The sequence below is a fragment of the Anoplopoma fimbria genome, chromosome 18 (genome assembly GCF_027596085.1).
Source record: "Anoplopoma fimbria isolate UVic2021 breed Golden Eagle Sablefish chromosome 18, Afim_UVic_2022, whole genome shotgun sequence".
NCBI classification, from domain to species: domain Eukaryota; kingdom Metazoa; phylum Chordata; class Actinopteri; order Perciformes; family Anoplopomatidae; genus Anoplopoma; species Anoplopoma fimbria.
Genome location: NC_072466.1, coordinates 7,287,481 through 7,309,459, shown reverse-complemented (window position 1 = coordinate 7,309,459; position 21,979 = coordinate 7,287,481). Strand labels below are relative to the sequence as shown.

The window sequence follows — 21,979 nt, the reverse complement described above, 5'->3', positions numbered from 1 at the left end:
AGATGGCGTTTAGCCGAGCGCTGTAGAAGTCTGAATTCAGTGGTTCTGCTGGAAACACACCGCTCATTGTGTCAATTATGGAGCAAAGTGTCATTCAAGGAGCGAATTCTGCACTTTGTCACTTTGAATTACAGCTTTCGCTCTTTTAACAACCCAATTTAGCATAACTCTGATTATTCCGTGTCATCTTCTTTTGCTGTTTTTTTTCTTTTTTTACCTGGTGACATGTCTCCGGCTTTAGACAGGTGTAGACATTCTGCTGCATGTCGAGCAGGTCCTGAATTAGACCTCTCCACACTGTCTCACTCACTGGAGGAATTCTGGACACATGCATATAAAAATGTTAGGTATGGTCGAGGGATCTTGACGGACATTTGTGATTTAAAGTGTCTGTGTTGTGTCTTTATGAGTTCGTACTTGCGACCGGTGTGGCGGCACAGTTTGACCATTAGCTGGTGCGCTTCCTCTTCACTGCTCTGGCTGTTTCTCACATACGAAATGGGCTTCTGCAGGCCGTGTTTCTCCAGAACCTCCACCACACTATGAAGTAAGAGCACAAACACACACATTTATTAACGCTTGTCTCATAGAGTAGGTAACCACTAATGTAATCATAGAAAATACAGAAAACATGCAATAATATCTGACAAAACAGTTACAAGTCACATTAATCAACACGTTCTTTGAGTAGAAGAAGAAGACGGGGTGATTGGCAGCGGTAGGTATCACAGAAGGAAATGCCAAAAAAAGAAACTTGGGTAAAAAAAAAAATAAAAAAAATATAAGTCAGAGTACAGATGAGAAAGACAGAAGATGTGTACGCTCTAAGGTGTTCGTTATTTTTGGCAGTAGACAGTCATGTGCAAGCCGCGCTGCAGATTAGAAAGTGTGGAGCAAGAGCATGTTGAACTGCAAGCAAACAAGACAGCACCTCTTTGGAAGCGTGTGTTTGTCTAGGGGCATTTCGATGCTGGCAGACACATATGACCAAGGGAGATAGTGTGTGTGCATGTGTTTGTGTATGTGTGTGTCGGCGTGGGATTAGCATGGCACCCCCGAGTCTCAACAGGGTCGTGCTTCTACAGATGTTCTCTCTCTGCTGCAACTTATTACCATAGTAAACAGGTGACTGTGTGTGTACGTGAGCAAAAGATAGAGAGAAACAACAAGCCTTGATATAAACGTGTGTGTGTGTGTGTGTGTGTGTGTGTGTGTGTGTGTGTATATATATATATATATTCGCTGTGTGATTGTCTGTGTGGGAGTGTCTCCATGTTCCCTGTGCACATATTAATGTGCCAGCAAGTGGTAGCGGCAGCATCTGAAAACAGCTTTTATTCTGGAGGCGCTCAATGAGCAGACACATCGCATTTACTGCCTGATTCTTCTGGGTAAGTGTGTGTGTGTGTGTGTGTGTGTGTGTGTGTGTGTGTGTGTGTGTGTGTGTGTGTGTGTGTGTGTGTGTGTGTGTGTGTGTGTGTGTGTGTGTGAGTCACAATGTTTCAGCTTTAAACAATATACATGAATTCACTTTCCAGAGTCCTCGGGGTGCGTTTGTACATGCTTGTGTGTGTCTGCGTGTAAACGTGTGGATATTTGTCTGAAAAGGCCAACGCAGGCTTTTCCTGTTGTTGCTTCCTCATCCTCCTCCTCATCCTCATCATCTATATTCGCATTCCCTTCAGGCTCCCACCCTCCCCCTGCCTTCATCCTTATCCTCCTTCCTTCCTCCTCCAAACTTCTCTGTGTTTGGAAGTTCATCCTGAGGGGAGGGGTGGAGGAGGGAGAGAGGGAGAATAAGAGAGTGAGAGAGAGAGAGAGAGAGGGAGAGGGATCAACTTGTAGGTGATTTTAACCTGTAACAGAGAAAAATGCCTGAGGCTGTTTGAATACCATGAGACAGACAGAGGTGCTTTGATATCGAGTGTGTGTGTGTGTGTGTGTGTGTGTGTGTGTGTGTGTGTGTGTGTGTGTGTGTGTGTGTGTGTGTGTGTGTGTGTGTGTGTGTGATTGTGATTGTGTGTCCTTGTGTTTGCAGTCTCCTCGTTGATGTTTTCCATCAAGCCCATAATGGGGGAGGGAAGTAATAAGCATGGCTACAAAGTGAATATTTCCCAAGCAATGCAGCGCTAATCACCAAACTGATGGGCTCCTCCTCGACACTTTTAATGCCTCGCTAACAGATATGAGCAGTGATCCATGGACCGAGAGCCCCAGTGAACTCTCGTTTTGTTCCAACCGTGAGTACCCAAAGATATTCAATTCCCAGCTCCTGAAACTAGCTTATGTTTGGAAAAAAAGCTCTGATATGAACTGGGTGGACGGGAGGAGACGAATGAGGAAGATGGGACGACTCTCCTGAAGAAAAAAGATGGTGCAAGTGTGTCGTCTTACCTGAGATGCTTCTCAAGTTTGTCCACCTGATCGTGGAGAGACGCTGTGATGTCCGTGTCTGGTCTGTGGGACGATAAAAAAAAAAAAAACACACACATGCACAAACAAAAAGCACGGGTTACTTTGTGTTCACGTCATCGAAAAAGAACAAGTAAAAAGTAGAACATTTCTTTTGCAAAATAAAGTGTGTGCTCAGTGTGTGTACGTGTATGCCTGTGTGGGTATTTAAAACGAGTACAGTGTACTGTATGTGTGTGTGTGTGTGTGTGTGTGTGTGTGTGTGTGTGTGTGTGTGTGTGTGTGTGTGTGTGTGTGTGTGTGTGTGTGTGTGTGTGTGTGTGTGTGTGTGTGTGTGTGGCCTACCACTGTGAGGTTGTACCGATTCCCCACTAAAAATAAAACCCCATGATGCTTTGCCTGGAGGCGAAAGAATTCTGGGTCAGGCTGGTCTGTCCCCCACTAGAGTACTGACCCTGATGAAACAACCTTCTGTGTGTGCGTCAGTGTGTGTGTGTGTGTGTGTCAGTGAACCAGTAAGTGGGTGTGTCTGTTTTCTGTGAGCATTTTATCTCTCTATTTTCACAAACGCAAAAATCCTGACCTCTCAATCCATTTCTCTTATGCTGCTCCACCTCCTGCTCTTCCCCCTTTTTTTAATATCCCTTTCTCCCTCATTCCATTTCCCTCCCTCCCTCACCATCTAATCCCTCTGCACATTTTCGCATTTCCCACTCTCTTAGGGTGAACGCACATCACATTCTTCTGAGCAGACCTAATTAAGCTGTCTCACAAAAAAATAAAATGAAAAAAAGCTGAAAATTGGGTTGAAACTACTAAGTCATGGTTTCTCTCTCCTAGCTTCGCAACTCTGTAATATTCTACGCTGGGATGGCAATTTGGGGGAGATTAGTAAGTCAGAGAAATCACTCCTGGGAGACGTGTGGAGCTGAAGGCATTGCATATACAGTAGAGCCTTGCAGTATTGCTAATCCAAACACTGCAGAAAGGAAGCCTGTCTGGAAAAGTGAAATGCTTCGTATGAAATGTGCTGATTTAGAGAGAAACATGTGGGAGTATTATATACACTCAAATATCTGTACAATAAAACCACATTTTGAGTAGTTAATAAGCTCAACTGCTAATCTGCATTATTAAATGACTGTTAAGAGAATACGTCCTAATAACACTGAATACTTTGACCTTTGTGCCTGTTTTGGTGGAGTAACCGGCTCAACTGTGACTTAAGACATCTAACACAGGATGTATCTGAAACCGCACATGAAACTGCCATATCTGAGTCTATAAATGTGTTCTGTGAAACAAATTGCACTTCCTCCGTGGAATTGAATCAGATCAGTGAAAACATTGTAACGCATTTCCACCTCTGTTCTCATGTCTGCCACCTCTTCCAAAGAGCTCTTTATCTATCTGAACTCTTAAAAAACGCATGAAGCAGACAAGAATTGTTCATTGTCTCCAGTAGACATGTGGTCTATTTCTTTGGTAGCGAGTAGTTCTGAGGAAATCAGAGAGATCAGTGGATTATTTGTACGGAGACATTGTTTCTGGATGGACATTATGCTTCTGAGATTGCAAAATTTGCAAAGAAAAAAAATAAAAAATATATATATATATATTTTCTTTTATATATATATTTATATAAATATGTCTATTTTTTATATTTTTATAAATATATATTTTTATTAATATATATATATATTTATTTTATAAATATATATTTTTATAAATATATATTTTCATAAATATATATATACATGTGTATTTTTTATAAATATATATATAATTATATATTTTTTATAATATATATATATATATATATATATATATATATATATATATACTTATATTTATATAAATCTAAATAAAAAAGTGACCCTGGGAAGTTTGTTTAGTGTTTAAATAAAGTTTGCATTAACATTAACAATAGAACTAAGACACCAAGGCTCGTTTAGTCTTAGACTTGTTTAGTACAACAATGCACCTTGGTAGAGAGCGTCTCACTGCTCCCGAGCCGTACCATAATATCTTGTTGCATTGCAGTTATCCCCTGCTGCGAATGTGCAGTGGAAAAGCATAAAAATCACAGCACAGACCAGCAGCACAGCCAAAGTGAGCTATGTGAGCCGGTTGAAAAGGGCAAAAGATGCTGTTTTTGAAAAAGTATGGTTGCTTCATTGCTGTCAAAAAAAAAGAAAAGAAAGCACCCCTTGGTAGTGATTCAATTTTGCAATTAAGGTGCACACAGGAGGGCTAACCCATCTAGGAATGAGTCATTTTAATTCATTCAAAGTACTCAGACACTCTACAGGACCATTCTATCAACAATTTTTTTTCTACCCTTGCTTTCTACCTTTCAGTCTTTTACTACCGTATCACTCACTTTCCTTCAAATGCACTGCATACCTACACATCCTCGTGGGAGACTTAAAGGACAGGCCCTCTTGCCATATGAAATAAATCTGCTACAGAAGAGAGAGAGAGAGAGAGAGGGAGGCAAAGACAGCTATAGCAGGTGGCAGGAAATACTGTATGGACTGTAGCTCGGCTAACTGATGGCTCTTTGGAGTCAGAGTTAAGCATGAAAGAGAGTGAGAAGGTGGCAAAGAAAAGGTGCAAAGGGAGGGAGGCAGAAACAGAGGTGGTAGTTAGGTTTATTGATGGCTCCTGGGAGAGAGGAAGGTGGAAGGAAGGGGAAGGAGGTGGGAGGGGTTGAACCGATGTATATTGTTGTGTATGAGGCAATAGGGGACTGCTTCAACCATCTTTATATCATGATTTACAATAAATAAATCTGTTTGATTGTGTGTGTGCATATGGGTAAACATGCATGGCTCCATGATAGTGTGTGTGTGTGTGTGTGTGTGTGTGTGTGTGTGTGTGTGTGTGTGTGTGTGTGTGTGTGTGTGTGTGTGTGTGTGTGTGTGTGTGTGTGTGTGTGTGTGTGTGTGTGTGTGTGTGTGTGTGTGTGTCTGACCCGTAGCCCCTCTGCGGCAGACACTCCAGGATGTCATAACAGAGGCTGAGCTGGTCGTCTCTCTCGCAGCTGTAGATGCACTCCAGGGCGACCGCCATCAGCTGGTCAGGGTCCCCGATGATCTTTTGCTGGCACTGGAGTAGAGGAGAAGGGGGGAGAGGAGAAGAGATGAGAGAGAGAGAGAGGAGAGAGGAGAGGAGATAGGAGAGGGAGAGGAGATAGGAGAGAGGAGGAGAGAGGAGAGGAGGAGAGGAGAGGGAGAGGAGAGGAGAGAGAGAGGAGAGGGAGAGAGGAGGAGAGGAGAGAGAGAGAGGAGAGAGGAGGAGGAGAGAGGATAGGAGGTAGAGAGAGGAGAGGAGAGAGGAGAGGAGAGGAGGAGAGGAGAGGTCAGTATGTGTGTATCGAGGCATGACTGACCCTGTAGTCTTTCTGAACATACACCCTGGGGTACTGTATCAATTTGAGTATTTTCTTCCCTCTGTGTATGTGTGTGTGTGTGTGTGTGTGTGTGTGTGTGTGTGTGTGTGTGTGTGTGTGTGTGTGTGTGTGTGTCTGCGCTGCATGTTTTCTAATAGCCAGGAGACATGTCCTTGGCTGTGTCCTTATGGGGTCATAAATATAACATTTACAGCGCAGGGATACGACACCGGCCCTGACACGGCACAAACAGCCAGACTCGTGGTGTGTGTGTATGTCATGGTTACCCGAGTGTGACGCCTCCCCCCGACACTTGTATTTGTGTGTGTGTGTGTGTGTGTGTGTGTGTTTTGTGTGTGTGTGTGTGTGTGTGTGTGTGTGTGTGTGTGTGTTTGGATACTTGCATCAGGTTTGGAGTGCTGGAAGATGATGAGGGGCATGCTGAGGTCTCGCTGGGCCAGGCTGACCAGGTACTCTCTGAGCAGAGCTTTAGCGGCGCCCTCTCTCTGCCCCTCACAGCGGTGCAGGAACGGCACCATCCACTGGAAGGAGTCTTTCACGTAGCGCTCTGGGCCGGACTGTTGAGAGAGAAAGAGACATGTAGTTTAAAGGCAAAGTTCATGCAGCATATTAAAATGGATATGAACGGGGTGCCTTACACACCCATATCTACTGTTCCATGTTCTAAACTCTTATTCCAGAATACTATTATTTACACACATAGGAAAAAATAAGGAAGTTTAACTCCTCTGATCCAAGGTCAGGGCTAACTTGGCCACTGCTTTATTACTGTTCTTCTTCATCTTCTTTTGCAACACACATTTTGGAAATTGTCGTAGGTGATGTATGAATTTTTGCTGTGAATTACTTTGGAAAAGTAGTTTGTACAACTGCAGAGGTTCACAGAAAGCAACAAAGCAAGCATCGGGTATAAACCGTATTCATAACCATTGCATACGCATAAAAAAGGGGCCAGAAAGAGGCGTAAACAACTTCCCACACAAAAGTTGTGATCTATAGAAACAAACTTGGGAGAATTATACTTCATATAAGATGGGGTTTTTTTGCACAAAAATATCTTCTGTATCATTAACAGTCAAACCAGCAGTCTCAGTTGCATATGTCAGCTAAAATTAGCAAACCTTTTGTCGAGAGTAAAGTTTTCCAGAAGTTATATGCTTGTTCCTGTTATGTGTTGCTGCCTTCATTGTCTTGTTCATGTATAGATTTATGTAAGAACAGTGCAAAGTACTTAAGGCTGCATTTCCATAAAATCGTGCCACGCAATTAAATCTGAACTTGAACTATAATCGCTGCAGCACGTGGGTTGTGCTGCGATCTGAGCAGGTGCATGTCGAGTTCGTGCCGGACCCCCGCACCCACCTTGTGACAGCTCTGACTCAGGATTCACAGATTAGAGAGAGAGACCACAGGGGGAAAAAAATGTGATTTACAAAATATTCATACGGTAGATGCTAACTTGCACACCCACACGCAACCATTTCACTTTGCCGTACCGTGTCTCTGATAAAGAAAGACATCAGACGCAGGCAATGGGGGACATTTAATCTAGGCGAGATTGGTGAAGACACACACACACACACACACACACACACACACACACACACACACACACACACACACACACACACACACACACACACACACACACACACACACACACACACACACACACACACACACACACACACACACACACACACACAAAGGGAGTACCAGTCAAACAGCATGTGTTAGTGCAGTCAACAACATTTGCTGGCTGCCTGCCTGTATGGCAGATCCTACTGGCAGTGGTCCTCACAGGCTAAAGCTGGCATTTATTAGCTACAATTTAGAGGACAGCTCATATTATGTACTCCAAGGGGACTTGTAACTGTAGTACCTACTACACACTGGCTCTCATGGCTCTCTCGCCGCTGTTGGATGCAAAGTTTGTACTGTCTGATGTCAGGGATTTCAGGAGTTTAAAACCAACTGATTTACAGTGAGATGGTTAATAATACATTTTTCCATTATGTATGTTTTTGTATTTGCTTTGTTGGCTACTCAAGGGTTCAATTACATACATCATATTCATTTTAGCTACAGTAATGGATAACAGTTACTTCACTATGGGACATTAAAATGAAATGTAATTGCAGGGAAATGGATTATTCTTATTTTTTTGCTGACAGTGAACAACCCACACACTGTGAACTAGACAAAAAGCAACATGCTGGGAAATGCACATATAACAAAGAGCAATATTTTTGTCAGCAGAGAATGCATTGTTAAAAAAAAAACAGTGAAGATATTTTTAAAGAAATGTCTTTCAATAAACGTGAAGATGCAAAAGACTGTATTAAGCACAATGACATCTCCATGACATCCTGTTTTGATCGTGTATATTTTATTTTTGTGGCTTGATGATGTCAGATGCCTACATCAAGATATTGCTTGCACATACCTAGTAAATACAACACTGTGAAAATCATTTAATCAGACTTCCGTCATTTATTTAATGACACGAAGAATACAAATTCAAACAAATACCCGATTCCCTAAAAATATTATGGAAAAATAAATCCTTCTAGTGAAAATATGAAATACAAAATAGGCCACTTACATTTTTCATGAGCAGGTGGAGCTTGTCGATGTCACTTAGCTGCTGCAAATCTTTAAGTGTCAGACTCAATTCACATGATGTCTCATACACGAGTGTTTCCATGGTGACCAAGTCATCGCACAAGAGCTCCAGCTCCGGGATCTCCCGCTCCTTCGCCAGACGCACCAGCGACAGGGCGCAGTCCACCTGATGGAGACAAAGAAGTGCTGATGAGGGAGGATGCTCTGTCTTAACAGTTAGTGTGCAGCATCTACATCATAAGCATAAGTGGCTTTATCTTGTTAATTATTATGGTTTTCTCTTAAGAGAAAGCGCCATGCGATCGTCTACTTACTCTTTTTTGTGTCTTATACTGAGGGGTTTTATGTGACTAGCAGGACTAAGAGCCTACAGCCAAGCTAGTGGTTCAGTAAACTGTTATATGATAGATAAAGCAATTAATTGGACAAATTGAAAATGTGAAGTGATGATGGGGCTAGATGAAAAGAAGGGGAACCATAAAAGTTCACAAAGACCATGAATGTACCACAATGTTGCCAATCCGTCGTACTGATGTAGAGTTTTGCACTTGATATATGAAAACTTCGACTTGCTGGTGGATTAAAGAGCAGATCATCGCCAAAGTAAGTCATCCTCTGGGCAAAATGGAAATCTTTGTCAGATTTAGAAATGACATTTTGCAAAAAAAAAAGGAAAAGTAAACTTTCAGAAGGTAGCGTGTGTAGCATTTAGGGGAATCTATTGTCAGAAATGGAAAATATTTAAAATAAGTATGTTATACTCAGTGTAAAATCCCCTGAAAATAAGAATGGTTTTATTAATTTATATCTATATATGAAGTGAATTCTCTCGCCATTCGCATTTTTGTGTCAACGCCCATAGTTTTCCTACACGCTTGACACACGGTAGAAGTTTCAGCTAGTTGCATCAGCAACCTCACTACTGGATGCCACCATATCACACTAGACCTTTAAGGTCAGATCACCAAAGTCAGTAGGATTCATCCTCTGGGGACCACGAATCTCGTTACAAAACTTTAGCAAAGCAAACTCCAAACCTGTATTTCTATATACAGGTACTTGTACCTTTTGCGATCCATCTTCATGCCTCGTTACAATCCAGTTAACCCGATCAGAGTAATGTGTGCAGCGGGTGAATAAAGACACTGTTTAGAGCATGTTGACATGTCATTGAATAGCTGTTGCCGAGGTCACTGAACTGGGACGTGAACAAAAACAACACCATCCCAACTAATCCGGGACTAAATAATACCAGTCAGTCATCACTAATATCCAATCATTAGTTTCTGGACAATAAAACGGGAGAAGATTTGGGCTTCCTGCCACTCCGGTCGATGAAATTCCCTCCAGAAGAGCAACCGATCGATATCCGACCACCTATACGCTGGCCGGCCAATCGATGCTCAGCCACCTGTGGCTGCTGGCCAATCAATAGCAGATGCCGCTGGGCCCTGTAGTGATGATTGCTTTCTCTCCACCTTTTAGAGAAGGAAAGCCCTTTGGCACAGCGGTTAGTGCAGCATCTTGCTCGTGCACGAGCACATGCACGGGGTCTGCGGCCTTGTCAGCTTCGCCGGATCTCAACGCATTTTCTCGCTGAATATATTCATGCGCGCACTCATTTGTAAAAGGCGCACACGCACGGAAGGAGAGAGAAACCCAAATCACCTTGAGTCAGAGCCGGAGCAATTAGATACAACAAGAGAGAGAAGTCTATTGATCTAACTGTGAGTAAAGATCCTCCCTGCTCCCTCCACCCCTCGCTCTCTTTCTCTGCCCCTCCGGAGAGAGATTCCCAGCTACCCGCAGACAATTCAGATGTTAAAAAAAATATCACACTTTTTAATTACAACCTCATCTGCGCGCCCACCACCTCATCATTCTCTCTGCGCTGGGTAACACAACTCACCACCTCATCACTCTCTCTGTGCCATCTCAGTTTAATTTCCCAACTCAATTTGGTCCGTCTTTGTCTCTCCTGCCTGTCCTATAATCGGCCCTTTCTCCCAAACATCATTTTCTCCTCAGCTCTGCTCAGTTTTTTCCTCACTCTTCCCACCCTCTTGCAAGAATGCTGTAACAGTCACAACGACTGGCCTTCATTTGAACTCCAAGTCTGGCCCTTTGCCTTCCCTGTAAGCCTGTCTCCTCTCTGTCTGTCTGCTTTCCACAGAGCCACCCTGTAATTTTGGGTCATTCTGTTACCTACAGTGTTCCAAACAACACTTGTCTTTAATATCCTTTATTTATACCCTCTTCACCCCCTTTTAACGGGTCATTTTCGTTCCCACAGACAATTCTTTCCATGATATTGCTTTTCCACTTTTACCTCACCGTCCTGTCCTCACCTATTTTTGTGTTTGTAATGCAATCTGACCCAACATGGGATGTTGCATTGGCCCGGCATTTATCTCCTTTTTTTCTTCTTTTTCATTCCTTTTGTTGTGCTTCCATTCTCTGCTTTTTCAAACCCATCTCTCACTCTCTCTCTCGCCCTCTCTCGCTCTCTGAATCATCTTGTCAGTCTTCCCATTCAGTGCTACGCTTCCTGCCGCTCTGTGATTGGTTTTGAAACACTCCAGCTTCCTCTGATGTGGCTCCTTTTAATCAAACCCCATTTTCCTCCATTAAAACGCTCTTCCAAGCATAAACACGGCCAGATGATGGGATGAGCGGGGGGGTCGCAAACAAGAGAGAACAAATGAGATGAAAAAGTAAGGAGGGCGGGGAAGGAGAGGGGGGAAAAAAACACCCGGCAAGTGGCAGAAGAGCTGCTCCAATGTCTCCCTCTGTTGCATCTATGCGAGTGTGAAGCAAGAGGCGTGAGAGTTTGGGACGTTCCTGGAGTAATGTGTGAGAGAAGAAAAAGGAGATGAGGTCAAATTAAAAAGGAACGAGTGAGGGAATGAAAGGAGAGCTGGTGTGATTCTGGGAGATAAACCGAGACTCCCTTCCTTTTACACACAATCAGTCTCTCTTTCTTTCTCTGCGAGTGGATGATGAAAGGCACGTTTTCCCCAGTTGTCTTCAAAAAATGAGCAATGGACTCCCAAATTCCCTTGTTCTCCGCCCTCCTCACACCCAGTGAAAAAAGGTTGAAATGGAGAAATGAGGGGGGAAAGATGTGAGTGCACCCTAGTTAGTCCTTTCACAAAGACAAAGAGGGGCGCCGTGACAACCTTGATCCATCACTGTGAAGGAGCTAGAGAGGGGGACGGAGCTGCCATGCGGATGGTGTGGGTGGAGAGAGTGGGCAGCTCCAGCGGTTACATCCCATTACTCTGCTAAACAAGTCCTATCAAGTCCTATTTTTCAGTTGCAGCAACAGAACGCAGATGACAGAAGCTCTGGAAATTCTTCATTAGATGTCCATATGGCAAATATGATAATGACTGACACAGATATGATCCAAGTGACCTTGACTGATGGGTGTTGGCAACATCTCTTCTGCAGCCTGAATCCGAGCTTGTCACATATTTCTGCCCCAATCATGTAAGAGAGCAATGTGCAACGGCAATTATCACAAGTGCCAGATGTCTATTAACTTGCTTTCTGGTGCTGTCAAGTCAAAATCGAGAATAAGGAACCCGAAAAGAACCTTAGCATGGTGTGAAAATGTGTCACATTAATGGTAAGTGGTATTTGTTGAAAGTCAAGACCCTTCTTGAGTAAAGTGTCTTTGTGGAAATCAGCAGTCGGATGCTTTGAATCTGTAGAAATACAGCGCCTGCGTATTTTCTTTAGCTACGACTGGGAACCTGCAACAACACCGGGTGCTGGTACCTGTCTGGAGCCGGAGTCGATGTCTTTAGCTCTGCTCTGGTACCAGTCGGTCAGCAGCTCGATGGAGGGCGTGGCCGTGCGGAACCTCAGCAGATCGGGAGCCCCCTCGTACAGGAAACTGTCGTCATCAAACAAGTTCTGGTCCAGCATTGCTCTGAGGAAGACATGGAGGAAAAGTGGGGTTAAATGAAAGTGAAAGTAGAGACAGTAGATAACGGATTTAAGGGAAAATCTATATTATATTCTATATTTTCCTTTTAATCAATAAAACCTTTTAAAAGAGAAAAATCAATAATGGATATTAGCTTTGTAGTCGGTATTATATTGCTAAATGCTCTGTGCCGCAGAGCTCTGTTTTAGGGAAAAATCTATTCAAAACACACCAATGAGCCAAACTGCTGCAGTGGCCAAAATGTTTCTTTATTACCATGAAAACTGTACTTTATTTTGAGTTGATCCCACATTTACTGTCCTGCTGGTGTGAATACATTTAGCATTTTATAGGAATGAAAGTATCACATTGATAATCCGTTATTAAAGACTTCCTAGTTTAGTAGCAGCCAATGGACTTTGGGTGGAGAGCCAACAGGATAGTGAAGGGCGGAGTGTATAGAGAGGCAGAGTAACAAAGCCATGATTTTGGTCTTCTCATGGGAATTGAAAGAATAATAAAAAATGAATTCACAACCCTTTCCTTTCCAGAGGAGGATATAGGGTTCCAGCGAGAAGGGAGAAGAGAAAACAAATGAACAGAAGAAAAAAAAATAGCAAGACTGAGGCTATATTATGGCAAAAACAAAAGGAAGCGTGGGCGTCGTAAACACAGTCTTAAACGTTGCTGCCATCACACAATCACAGTCTCAAACTTTCACCCTGCAAACCCAAGCCAAGCCCACCACAATAGCCAACTGATATTATGACTCTGCACCAAAGAGCGATAAAAAAAAAAGAGCTAGCAAAATGAATTTGTAAATGAAGCTGGCCTCCAAAATGCAGCGAGCAAATGGCATCAATTGGCAGCGCAACAAGATGTGGTATTAGTTGGTTATGGTTCTGTTTCACATTTAGATAATAGGATGTCATGTTTTGTTTCACATAATGATGCCAGCGGAAGCATCTGGCCTGTATGGAACATGAATTTTAACAATTCCACGCTCCGAGAGGCTTTGTTATCGTGGGTATGGAGAGATTTTACGATCATATCAGTTGAATTAAAGTATCAGTTTAACAGAACACTGAGTGGACAATGTGATATGTTCGTGTTTCTGTCCAAAGTAATGTTCACTGTTTACCTGCACTCCTCCGCCTCGCACCAGTCCATCTCTCTGTGTCTATGCTCGTCCCATGGAATCAACGCCAACTCACCTCCGTCATCCATGCTGAGAGTGAAAGAAAAAGAACAGAGACAAATAAGTGAAAAAGGGGGAAAAGAGGCAATGGCAGAGCAAGATATAGAAGAGAGAAGGAGAGATATACTAAATCAGAAGAAGAAGGGTTGGTTTTAGGGGAAATATCAAGAAGAAACATCAGAACAAAGACCAACGACTAGCCAGGAGTCAAAAACCAAAACACACCAACTCTCCCACCTATAATGGCACCTGGTAAATCAGCAAAGACATTTACTGTCTCAAACTAAACATGGTCATAAATTACAGGAAAACTCTGGTGAGAGGTAGCAACTTATGGGAAATGGAAACGGCAGAGCATAATAAGGAAAGAACCTGGTGAGGGGGAAAAAAACAAAAAATACAAAAGCACAGCAATAAACAATTCAAAGAACTTTTTCGGAAAAGAGTCTGAGTCGTGCCTGGGTTGTAAATAGCCGGGACTTTTATTTTTCTAAATGCCATGTTGGAACTAAGCTTTACTTTCTTCCCGGTCTCCTTGAGTGTGACAGGTCTGAGGTAAGATGAATAGGAACACACAAGAAAAAGAAACCAAAGTGAAGGATGACTCTGTGACCTCATGTGTCAGCGCTGACGAGACTCCGACACTTAGAGACAGACACACGGATGCATGCACGCATACCGGGACACTGTGGGGGTGAACAGAAGCTGTTTTTTTTATATCTTACTCTTGAAAAAAAATGCATTTCTTCTTGTTATCTATTTGTCTGTAGACAGAAAAAATATGTACTGTGGCTGTAAAACTCAAGGAGATAGTGCAGGGCTACAAATCATCACAGCTTTGGTACAGTTAAAGGGCCGAGCGCACGAGCTGTGCTGCAGTTTTTTTTTTTTAAACACGACTATAAATTCTATCCAATCACAGAAAATACATAAGACGTGTCCGAGTAGCGGTTGTGATTTATGTCGACGCACAAAATTGGGACGATTTTTTCCCCCCAACGCTCCAGCACAAGTTCACCAATTCAGATTGGAGTTTTAACGCAGAGTTGACAGAAATGGAGAAGTCTTCTTCTAAAAAGCCCACAGAAAGCAAACCTCTATCTTTTTTTTTTTTTTTTTTTTCCTGTCGTTCCCCAACTCCCTGGTCCTCTTTCCTCATTAAAGACAGCCGGGTTAGAAGGGTGGAGAGTAAATATTGGTGTGAGAGCTCGGATATCGATGAGGGGAATGAATTATTCTGCGCTTGCTCCCTCTGATCTACTTCACGTCAGCCTGAGAGAGAGGCAAGGAGGCGGGGGGAGGAAAATGGAGATGCAAAGCGAACTTGCAGCAGGTTTAGTTTATTTTTATTTCCACCGGGCCAACCCTTTTTCGAGCTCGGGGGCAAAGTTTCCAAGTAAATAACACTATTCTGCATTCTTCCCCCCCTTGCAGACCTGATCAATAACACAGGAGAATATATATTTTTTCTCCTTTCAGTGAAGCAAGACTATCTAGTATATAGCGAGTGAGCTCCAAAAAACAGATGGCATCCGTCTGCTGCAGTGGAGGAGCGACGCGCTGTTGGGAGGAGCAGTTGGTGCTCACAGGCTCGGGGAAAATAGGAAACTGCCCCACAGCGGCAGAGCCATGATGGATGCTCACTGCAGAGCCACAGCCACCTGACCTCCATACAAACTCAGACACGGCTAATGAAAGAGCGCGATGGTAGTGGGTTTGTGTGTGTGTGTGTGTGTGTGTGTGTGTGTGTGTGTGTGTGTGTGTGTGTGTGTGTGTGTGTGTGTATGGGGGGAAGTTGTAAGAGCAAAAATGTCAATGTATTTATATGTTTTTTAAGCTCCAGGGGACTTCCGCCTTGTGTTCATGTGTGTCTTTATACAAATGTATATGTGGAATATGAATAACTTAAAGTGGCCCTATTATGTTTTTCCATTTTTTCCCTCTTCTTTAGTGTGTTATATATATTTTTGTACATGTAAAAGGTCCGTAGAGTTACCCTCCCCCTCAGAAGCTCCTGAGCTCCTGAAACGGCTCCATTGAATTCTCTCCTTCACTTCTGTAACTTTATGAGGTCATAATGTTACGGAAGTGACGAAAAACTTCTTCCGGCCAGTTTGGCCCTCAAAACAGCAAAAGAGAGAGACAGAGCTGAAGCTCCGGAGGAAAAGTTTTTTGAAATGCGAAACGTTGACCAATCACAACAGAGCGGGCTAGCTGACCAATCAGGGCAGACTTTGCTTTCTGGAGGGAGGAGCAAGCGCTACAAGGGAGCATTTCAGAGAGAGGGTGAGAAGAGGTGGGACAGCCAGGATGAGAAAAACAAGGCGGATTATGAGCATTAACGCATGTAAGAATGTTGTAACTGTAACTTGAGATAAAAATGTGCACCAGGAAAATAGCATAATAGGGCCACTTTAAATACTGGTGAAGAAAAGATATAGGAATAGTTCAAAAATGGAGGAAAGGGAAAAGGGCGAGGGAGATGAGTAAAATGGAAATAACAAGTTAGAGGAAACAAAAAGGCAAAATGGATGGCCGGCTCTACTCATCAGTAAACCCCACTCCGTCACCTCTATTAGTGAACCATAAAGGGGTGAGGAAACCAAACGCTCCTCCATCATCTCCGTCTCACATATCATCTCCTCTACTCTAATCCCAAAGCAAAAAACTGAAAAGTGCAGGCGGACAAGTTCAACCACAGCCACACATATATTGTATCATTTTAAAGTATTAGATTTTGTTTTCATGTAAATTTAGAAGTGTCTCGCTCCTTTTATGTCATATTGCCGTGTTTGCAACTGAGCCCTTAAGCTATGTGTGTACACGCTTGTGTAATGGAAGAATGATTCCTGCTGTGTGACGCCGAGAACAAAGACGAAAAAATAGAGAAAGACCTCCGAGTGCAAGCTCCCTGAGAGGTGTGATTCCAGATTTAGGTGATCTTAATTTGAAATGTAGAGAGACGTGCCACTTGTGTATTCCAGAAAAGGTGTGAATTTTCAGACATCAGAGGGGGCGCGTGTCCCTGAGGTAATGCATGTGTTTTTACACCGCGGCTTCTGTGTTTGCAAAGTGAATTGTTGTAAAAAGGGAATTAAGAAATAGACGAAAAGTCTGAAATGAGTTTTTTAGTTGAGCTACATTTCTAAATAATGTTTACATGTTACTTAAATGGTCTTTTTAAACTGCAAAGAGGCATTTATTACTATCAAAAGTAAGTGTTTTCAAGTACTTTCATATTCACAGTAAATGTTTATCCCCATCAGTACATCTTCATGGAATTGTTTTCAGTTCCGTAGTGTAAATTACAATATCAGTAGATAAGAATAGACAAGAATGATATAGTTCAGGAATGTCTTGTCAGTAAAACACAAAGTGTGCAGTTTGAATAACATTTTCTTCTTTACTTTCACAGGCTTGAATTGAATTGGAAAAGTCTCGCTGAAATTGCAGCCTCTCTAAGAGAAAGACAGGAAGGCAGCACTTTTCATTTTCTTTGAGTAACATGACAAAATTTATTTTTTATTATTTTAAGGTAAGGTAGGGGCAATTTGTTGCAGAGCCAGCAATAGAACAATCATCACACAAACACTTCACTTAAATTAAATAATGTTATTCAACAAACCAATAGCAGCAAGGACAAATTAATTCTTAAATCTATTTGTCCCTGCGGTTTTAGATAGTATTTGAACTGATGTAGACCTTGGTGACGTGAGTGCATTTGTATGTGTGTGTGTGTGTGTGTGTGTGTGTGTGTGTGTGTGTGTGTGTGTGTGTGTGTGTGTGTGTGTGTGTGTGTGTGTGTTGTATTTTCTTGTGCCTGTGTGTGTCTCACCAGGCTTCAGGCAGCAGGATGGTGTACTCGTGTGGAGAGGTGGTTTCTGGGAAGTTGTGAAGGATAGCGAGCCGATGCTGGAGCAGCTCGGCTCCGTGGTACGTGAACAGGATGTCCAGCGCCTGAACGTTACTCTCCTGCAGGCAAACAAAGGCATGATACAACAACTGAAAACCTTTTACTGAATGGATTTTTTTTTGCGTATTATGTGATTACAGTACTAAAAGAAAAAGTACAAAATTATTGACAATCTAAATCTAATTAATTGGCACAAAACAGCTAATTCTAATGTGATCAATTGGAGAAGAAAAAAGTACAAAGAATTCAAGACACACACATACAGGTGCCAGTTTATTAGTTAGGCCTAGATAAACTAATGCAGTCTGATCCAGCAATCCTGTAATAAATCCTGCCATTATGACGATTAGTCAGGATGTACTGCATGACTTTGCTTTGTGAGCGTATATCACATTCATACAGGTGGAGATGAAGTCGGCTCAAACGACCAAATTAAGTGAGATTATTGGCAAGACACTACAACAATTTTTTTTTTTAAAAAGAGCATGATGTTACCCTGGCGTAGTTTCTCGCTGATAAAACGATATTCTGACTGCGGAACTTCTTGAAGAACTCTGCATCGTATTTCTGCTCGGCTGCGTGAGGACCGCCAAGAATCTCCTGTAGAGTGTGAACCAAGAGAAACAGAGAGAGAGAGAGAGAGAGAGAGAGAGAGAGAGAGAGAAGACAAGAGGCATTGAGGAATACAACTGTGGTACATAAAAAGATATTTGTGAAACAGAGGGCTTGTTTTTTTTTTTTTTTTAACGAAACAAAAGTGTGAGTGGTTTGAAAGTCGCACTAAAGATGAGATGGGGAAAAAAAAAAAAAAAAAAAAAGCGTGTAGAGGATGTGAATGCAGATGAATGTGCAAAGACAAAGTCAACAGAGATGCTATTTAACTTTCTAGCGCACAGCTGTCGTGTCCTTTTAGTTGAAAACCATCTGAAGAAGGTATGAGAGTGTGTGAGCGTACGCACACGCATATGTCAGACGGGAACATTTGTTGTGCTGGCTTTTGGCTGAGAGGGATTTATGTGTGTCTGTGTGTAGAAAATCTCTGCAGCCTCCTCTATCCCAGGGTGTGTGTGCGTGTCTGTGTGTAGATATGTGTGCGTGTGTGTGTTGGAGTCTATGTTTCTGATGGATAGCCTTTGAATGGGCAGTATGCAGATCGAGCCGGCCCAAGTCGGGATGATAAAAAACCCTAATATCATATTCATAGACAGCCAGAGCAAATGGATTGGGGCAAAAAGGAATCAGACGAGTACTGCAGTTACCATGACAATGTCCGAATAAAGAGGAGAGAGAGAGAGAGAGAGACGTCATTCTGTCTGAGTTGAATATGTAGCAGGGTCAAACCTCGTCTCTCCTCCCTCCTGCACGGGAGAGAAGGTACGGCCCTGGTCGTCTATGATTTATAGCAGATGGAAAGGGCGTGCGTCTTAACATTAATCACCGTAAATCTGAAGTGCTAAGTGGTTGCAAGTGTCAAAGTTCATCTTCAAGCATTCATCTATCTATGCTGCCCTAATGCGTATATATATATACTGTAGGCCTATCACTATCAGAGTTAGAGTGTATTTTCTTGTGTCAGATTTCTCTCTCAGTTAGCTACCTCCACTCTACCTTCAATCTTTTATTTAGATACTTCAAAATGCCCCTCACGTAAATACCTTCTCCAACTTTTCAATATTTTCTAAAGAGATTAGTGGGGTTAAGAGAGAGTATTAATAAAAAGGCAGAGGAGAAAAGCCTCTCCGCTTCGGTGGGATTGGATGTGAAAAGGAGAACGCATTAGCGGGTCGATGGGAAAACAACCGAGCAATGAAGAATGTTTAACAAAAAGCATTCATTTAGCGTTTATGTCTTATGCAAAACATGTAAATGTATTATTTACTATTTCAAGTCACTGACGTGTTGAAGGCTGATCTTATGAATTACTTTCTATACCAACTGATCCGTGCCAGGCCGAGATGAGTGAGGTGAAAATTTGTCATAGTGGTGACTGCGTTTCGTGGTCTAACAATGTGTTTACACAGGGGGAATTCCAGTGCTGTATTTCAGTCATCTCACACATATCTGACCAAAAGGATAAGCTTTCATTCTAATCAATAAAGCCGTTAACACAGGCCGTAACGACTTCTACTTTATAAGCATAACCGTGGCCAAAACCTGTTTTCAGGCTTTAAGTCTTTTTCTGTGTAACTGCAGTGTAGTCGTGGCTGAACGGTTTCAGTGAAGACACTGACAGAAGATTGCAGCTGCAGTTCAGACAACAGGGTGTTTAAGTCATGACATTTACATTTGCCTTTTTTGATGGTTGATTTTGGTTATTAAGTCAAGAGATGAAATAAGAAGTAGATTCATTGAACATTTAATTGACAGAAAATGAAAGCTAGTTTGATAATTTGTTGTTTTGAGTATTTTTTTTTAAGCAAAAATGGCAAAACTTTCATGTCTCCTTATCAAATGTGAACATTTTGTAGTTTTCTTCTAAGATAATAAAGTGTTGGGTTCTCTGAAACTGTGACATTGTTCGTTATTTGCTGACATTTCATAGACAAAATTAATTAAGATGAATAATCAGAAGATTAGTCCACATTAAAAATAACCTTTACAGCCTCAGTTAAGTCTTTTAAATGTGGCAAATATATCTCAGTACAACTTCACCTTTCCGAGGACTGATCCGGGTTACTGGACAAATGACGGGCGAATGTTGTTACCTCGTATGTTTCCAGACGGTCCAGGTAGGAGAGTAGTTTCAGTCGGCTCCGACACAGCTCCTTCTGATCCAGAGTCAGCCTAAAAGCATGGGCACACATAAAATCAACAACGTGCCTACACAATCACATCACCACGTCATCATCAACATTCCTGTTACATCCAAAAACAGCACATTGAAATCTCAAATTACAAGATCTGAAAAGTATTTTGCTGTCAAACTTCCAGCTTAGTCCGTACACTGCGCTAACACGCACTCTAGCTTTAGATTAACTGTAAATTGACCCTATACGGTTTACCCACAGGGACCTCCATAACAATGCTTGGGACTGGTGACTACAATACCACACAGTGCCCTCTAGACCTAATCATTTTTTAAGGGCGACAAATCAACTCCTTATGACCACGAGAACCCTTTCGGTTGTTATGTATGGGATGCCGTTTGTCAATGAGGTGAGTGATCGCCCTGTGAGAATCAAATCCATTTTCAATGTCATTTAATCACGACCATAAATAAATTGGATGACCACAAACACCAAGGCGCCAGGTTATAAACCATCTACCTACAATTCAATCACCCAAGGTATGCCCGAGGGGGAAAGGGGAACCGCAAGGCTGAAAACTACTGCGAGTGGTCGGGTAAAATAAAGACGTTTTCACCACATATTCACACACACACACACACACACACACACACACACACACACACACACACACACACACACACACATTCTCCGAGTGCAAAGCAAAAGGAAACAACCTAGCGGAGTGGAGCAGCGCCCAAAGCCTTGTCCTGGATCAACCGCAGTGTGGCCACAGGAGAGCTGACCCCTCCACCGCAGTCTTAATCCCTAATCCCTCATTAAAGAGCGTGCTATCGGGCCTTATCGGGGTTCCTCTACACAGACTAACAGGGATTAACACGGGCTCAACACACTCTCTCCAGCACATCAAAGAGTGGCAGCTTAGCACTCGTACTAGTGGTAATTATTGCTTTGCTCGGCCTCTTCAGAGCAAAAAGTTAAACACACACAAAAAAAAAAAAGGAGATGGAGGAGGGAGAGGGGGAGAGAAGGAGCAGAGATGAGAGGAAATGTTAAAAAGCTAGTTAAGCCCGTCTGTGGTCCTCTTGGGGGGTTTGAGTGATGGCTCAATCATAAATTCCAACATTTTAAAAAACACATGGTATCAAGACATCTCTCATTCTCAAGTTTTCGTAACCTTCTTAATTTACTGCAAAACAAATCAAATGTAATAAACATGTAAATGTATTATTTACTATTTCAAGTCACTGACGTGTTGAAGGCTGATCTTATGAATTACTTTCTATACCAACTGATCCGTGCCAGGCCGAGATGAGTGAGGTGAAAATTTGTCATAGTGGTGACTGCGTTTCGTGGTCTAACAATGTGTTTACACAGGGGGAATTCCAGTGCTGTATTTCAGTCATCTCACACATATCTGACCAAAAGGATGAGCTTTCATTCTAATCAATAAAGTAATAAATAAATGTAATAAAGTGCACTTTTAGCCATGCTAGCAAGACAATTTTTCCAAGAATCAGCCTAACTAAGTATATATGTGATTCTCATCCAACCTCCCAGTCAGGGATTTTAACATCAGTCATTGATTAAAAGGTCTTAATTATTTTCTGGCTTTGTGGGGAATGGCCACCAACTGGTTAAAGTCGGCTTGAATGTTCAATTCAGGACCACGTCTCCGTCTTCTAAATTGCTAGTCCTGCTGCTGAATACCACAGATGTACAGCATAAACAGCAT

The 21,979-nt window shown here is 42.3% G+C and overlaps 1 protein-coding gene across 1 annotated transcript in view; it reads right to left on the bottom strand.

Moving 5' to 3' along the window:
* Positions 1-21,979, bottom strand: part of nbas (NBAS subunit of NRZ tethering complex) — a 151,866-nt gene that overhangs the window by 100,911 nt on the left and 28,976 nt on the right. The window contains 11 exon segments of the mRNA XM_054618448.1: positions 218-320; positions 418-540; positions 2,395-2,457; positions 5,390-5,523; positions 6,211-6,384; positions 8,433-8,618; positions 12,236-12,389; positions 13,528-13,614; positions 17,420-17,556; positions 17,993-18,097; positions 20,203-20,281. Of these exon segments, the coding sequence (XP_054474423.1) occupies positions 218-320; positions 418-540; positions 2,395-2,457; positions 5,390-5,523; positions 6,211-6,384; positions 8,433-8,618; positions 12,236-12,389; positions 13,528-13,614; positions 17,420-17,556; positions 17,993-18,097; positions 20,203-20,281 (1,345 nt within the window).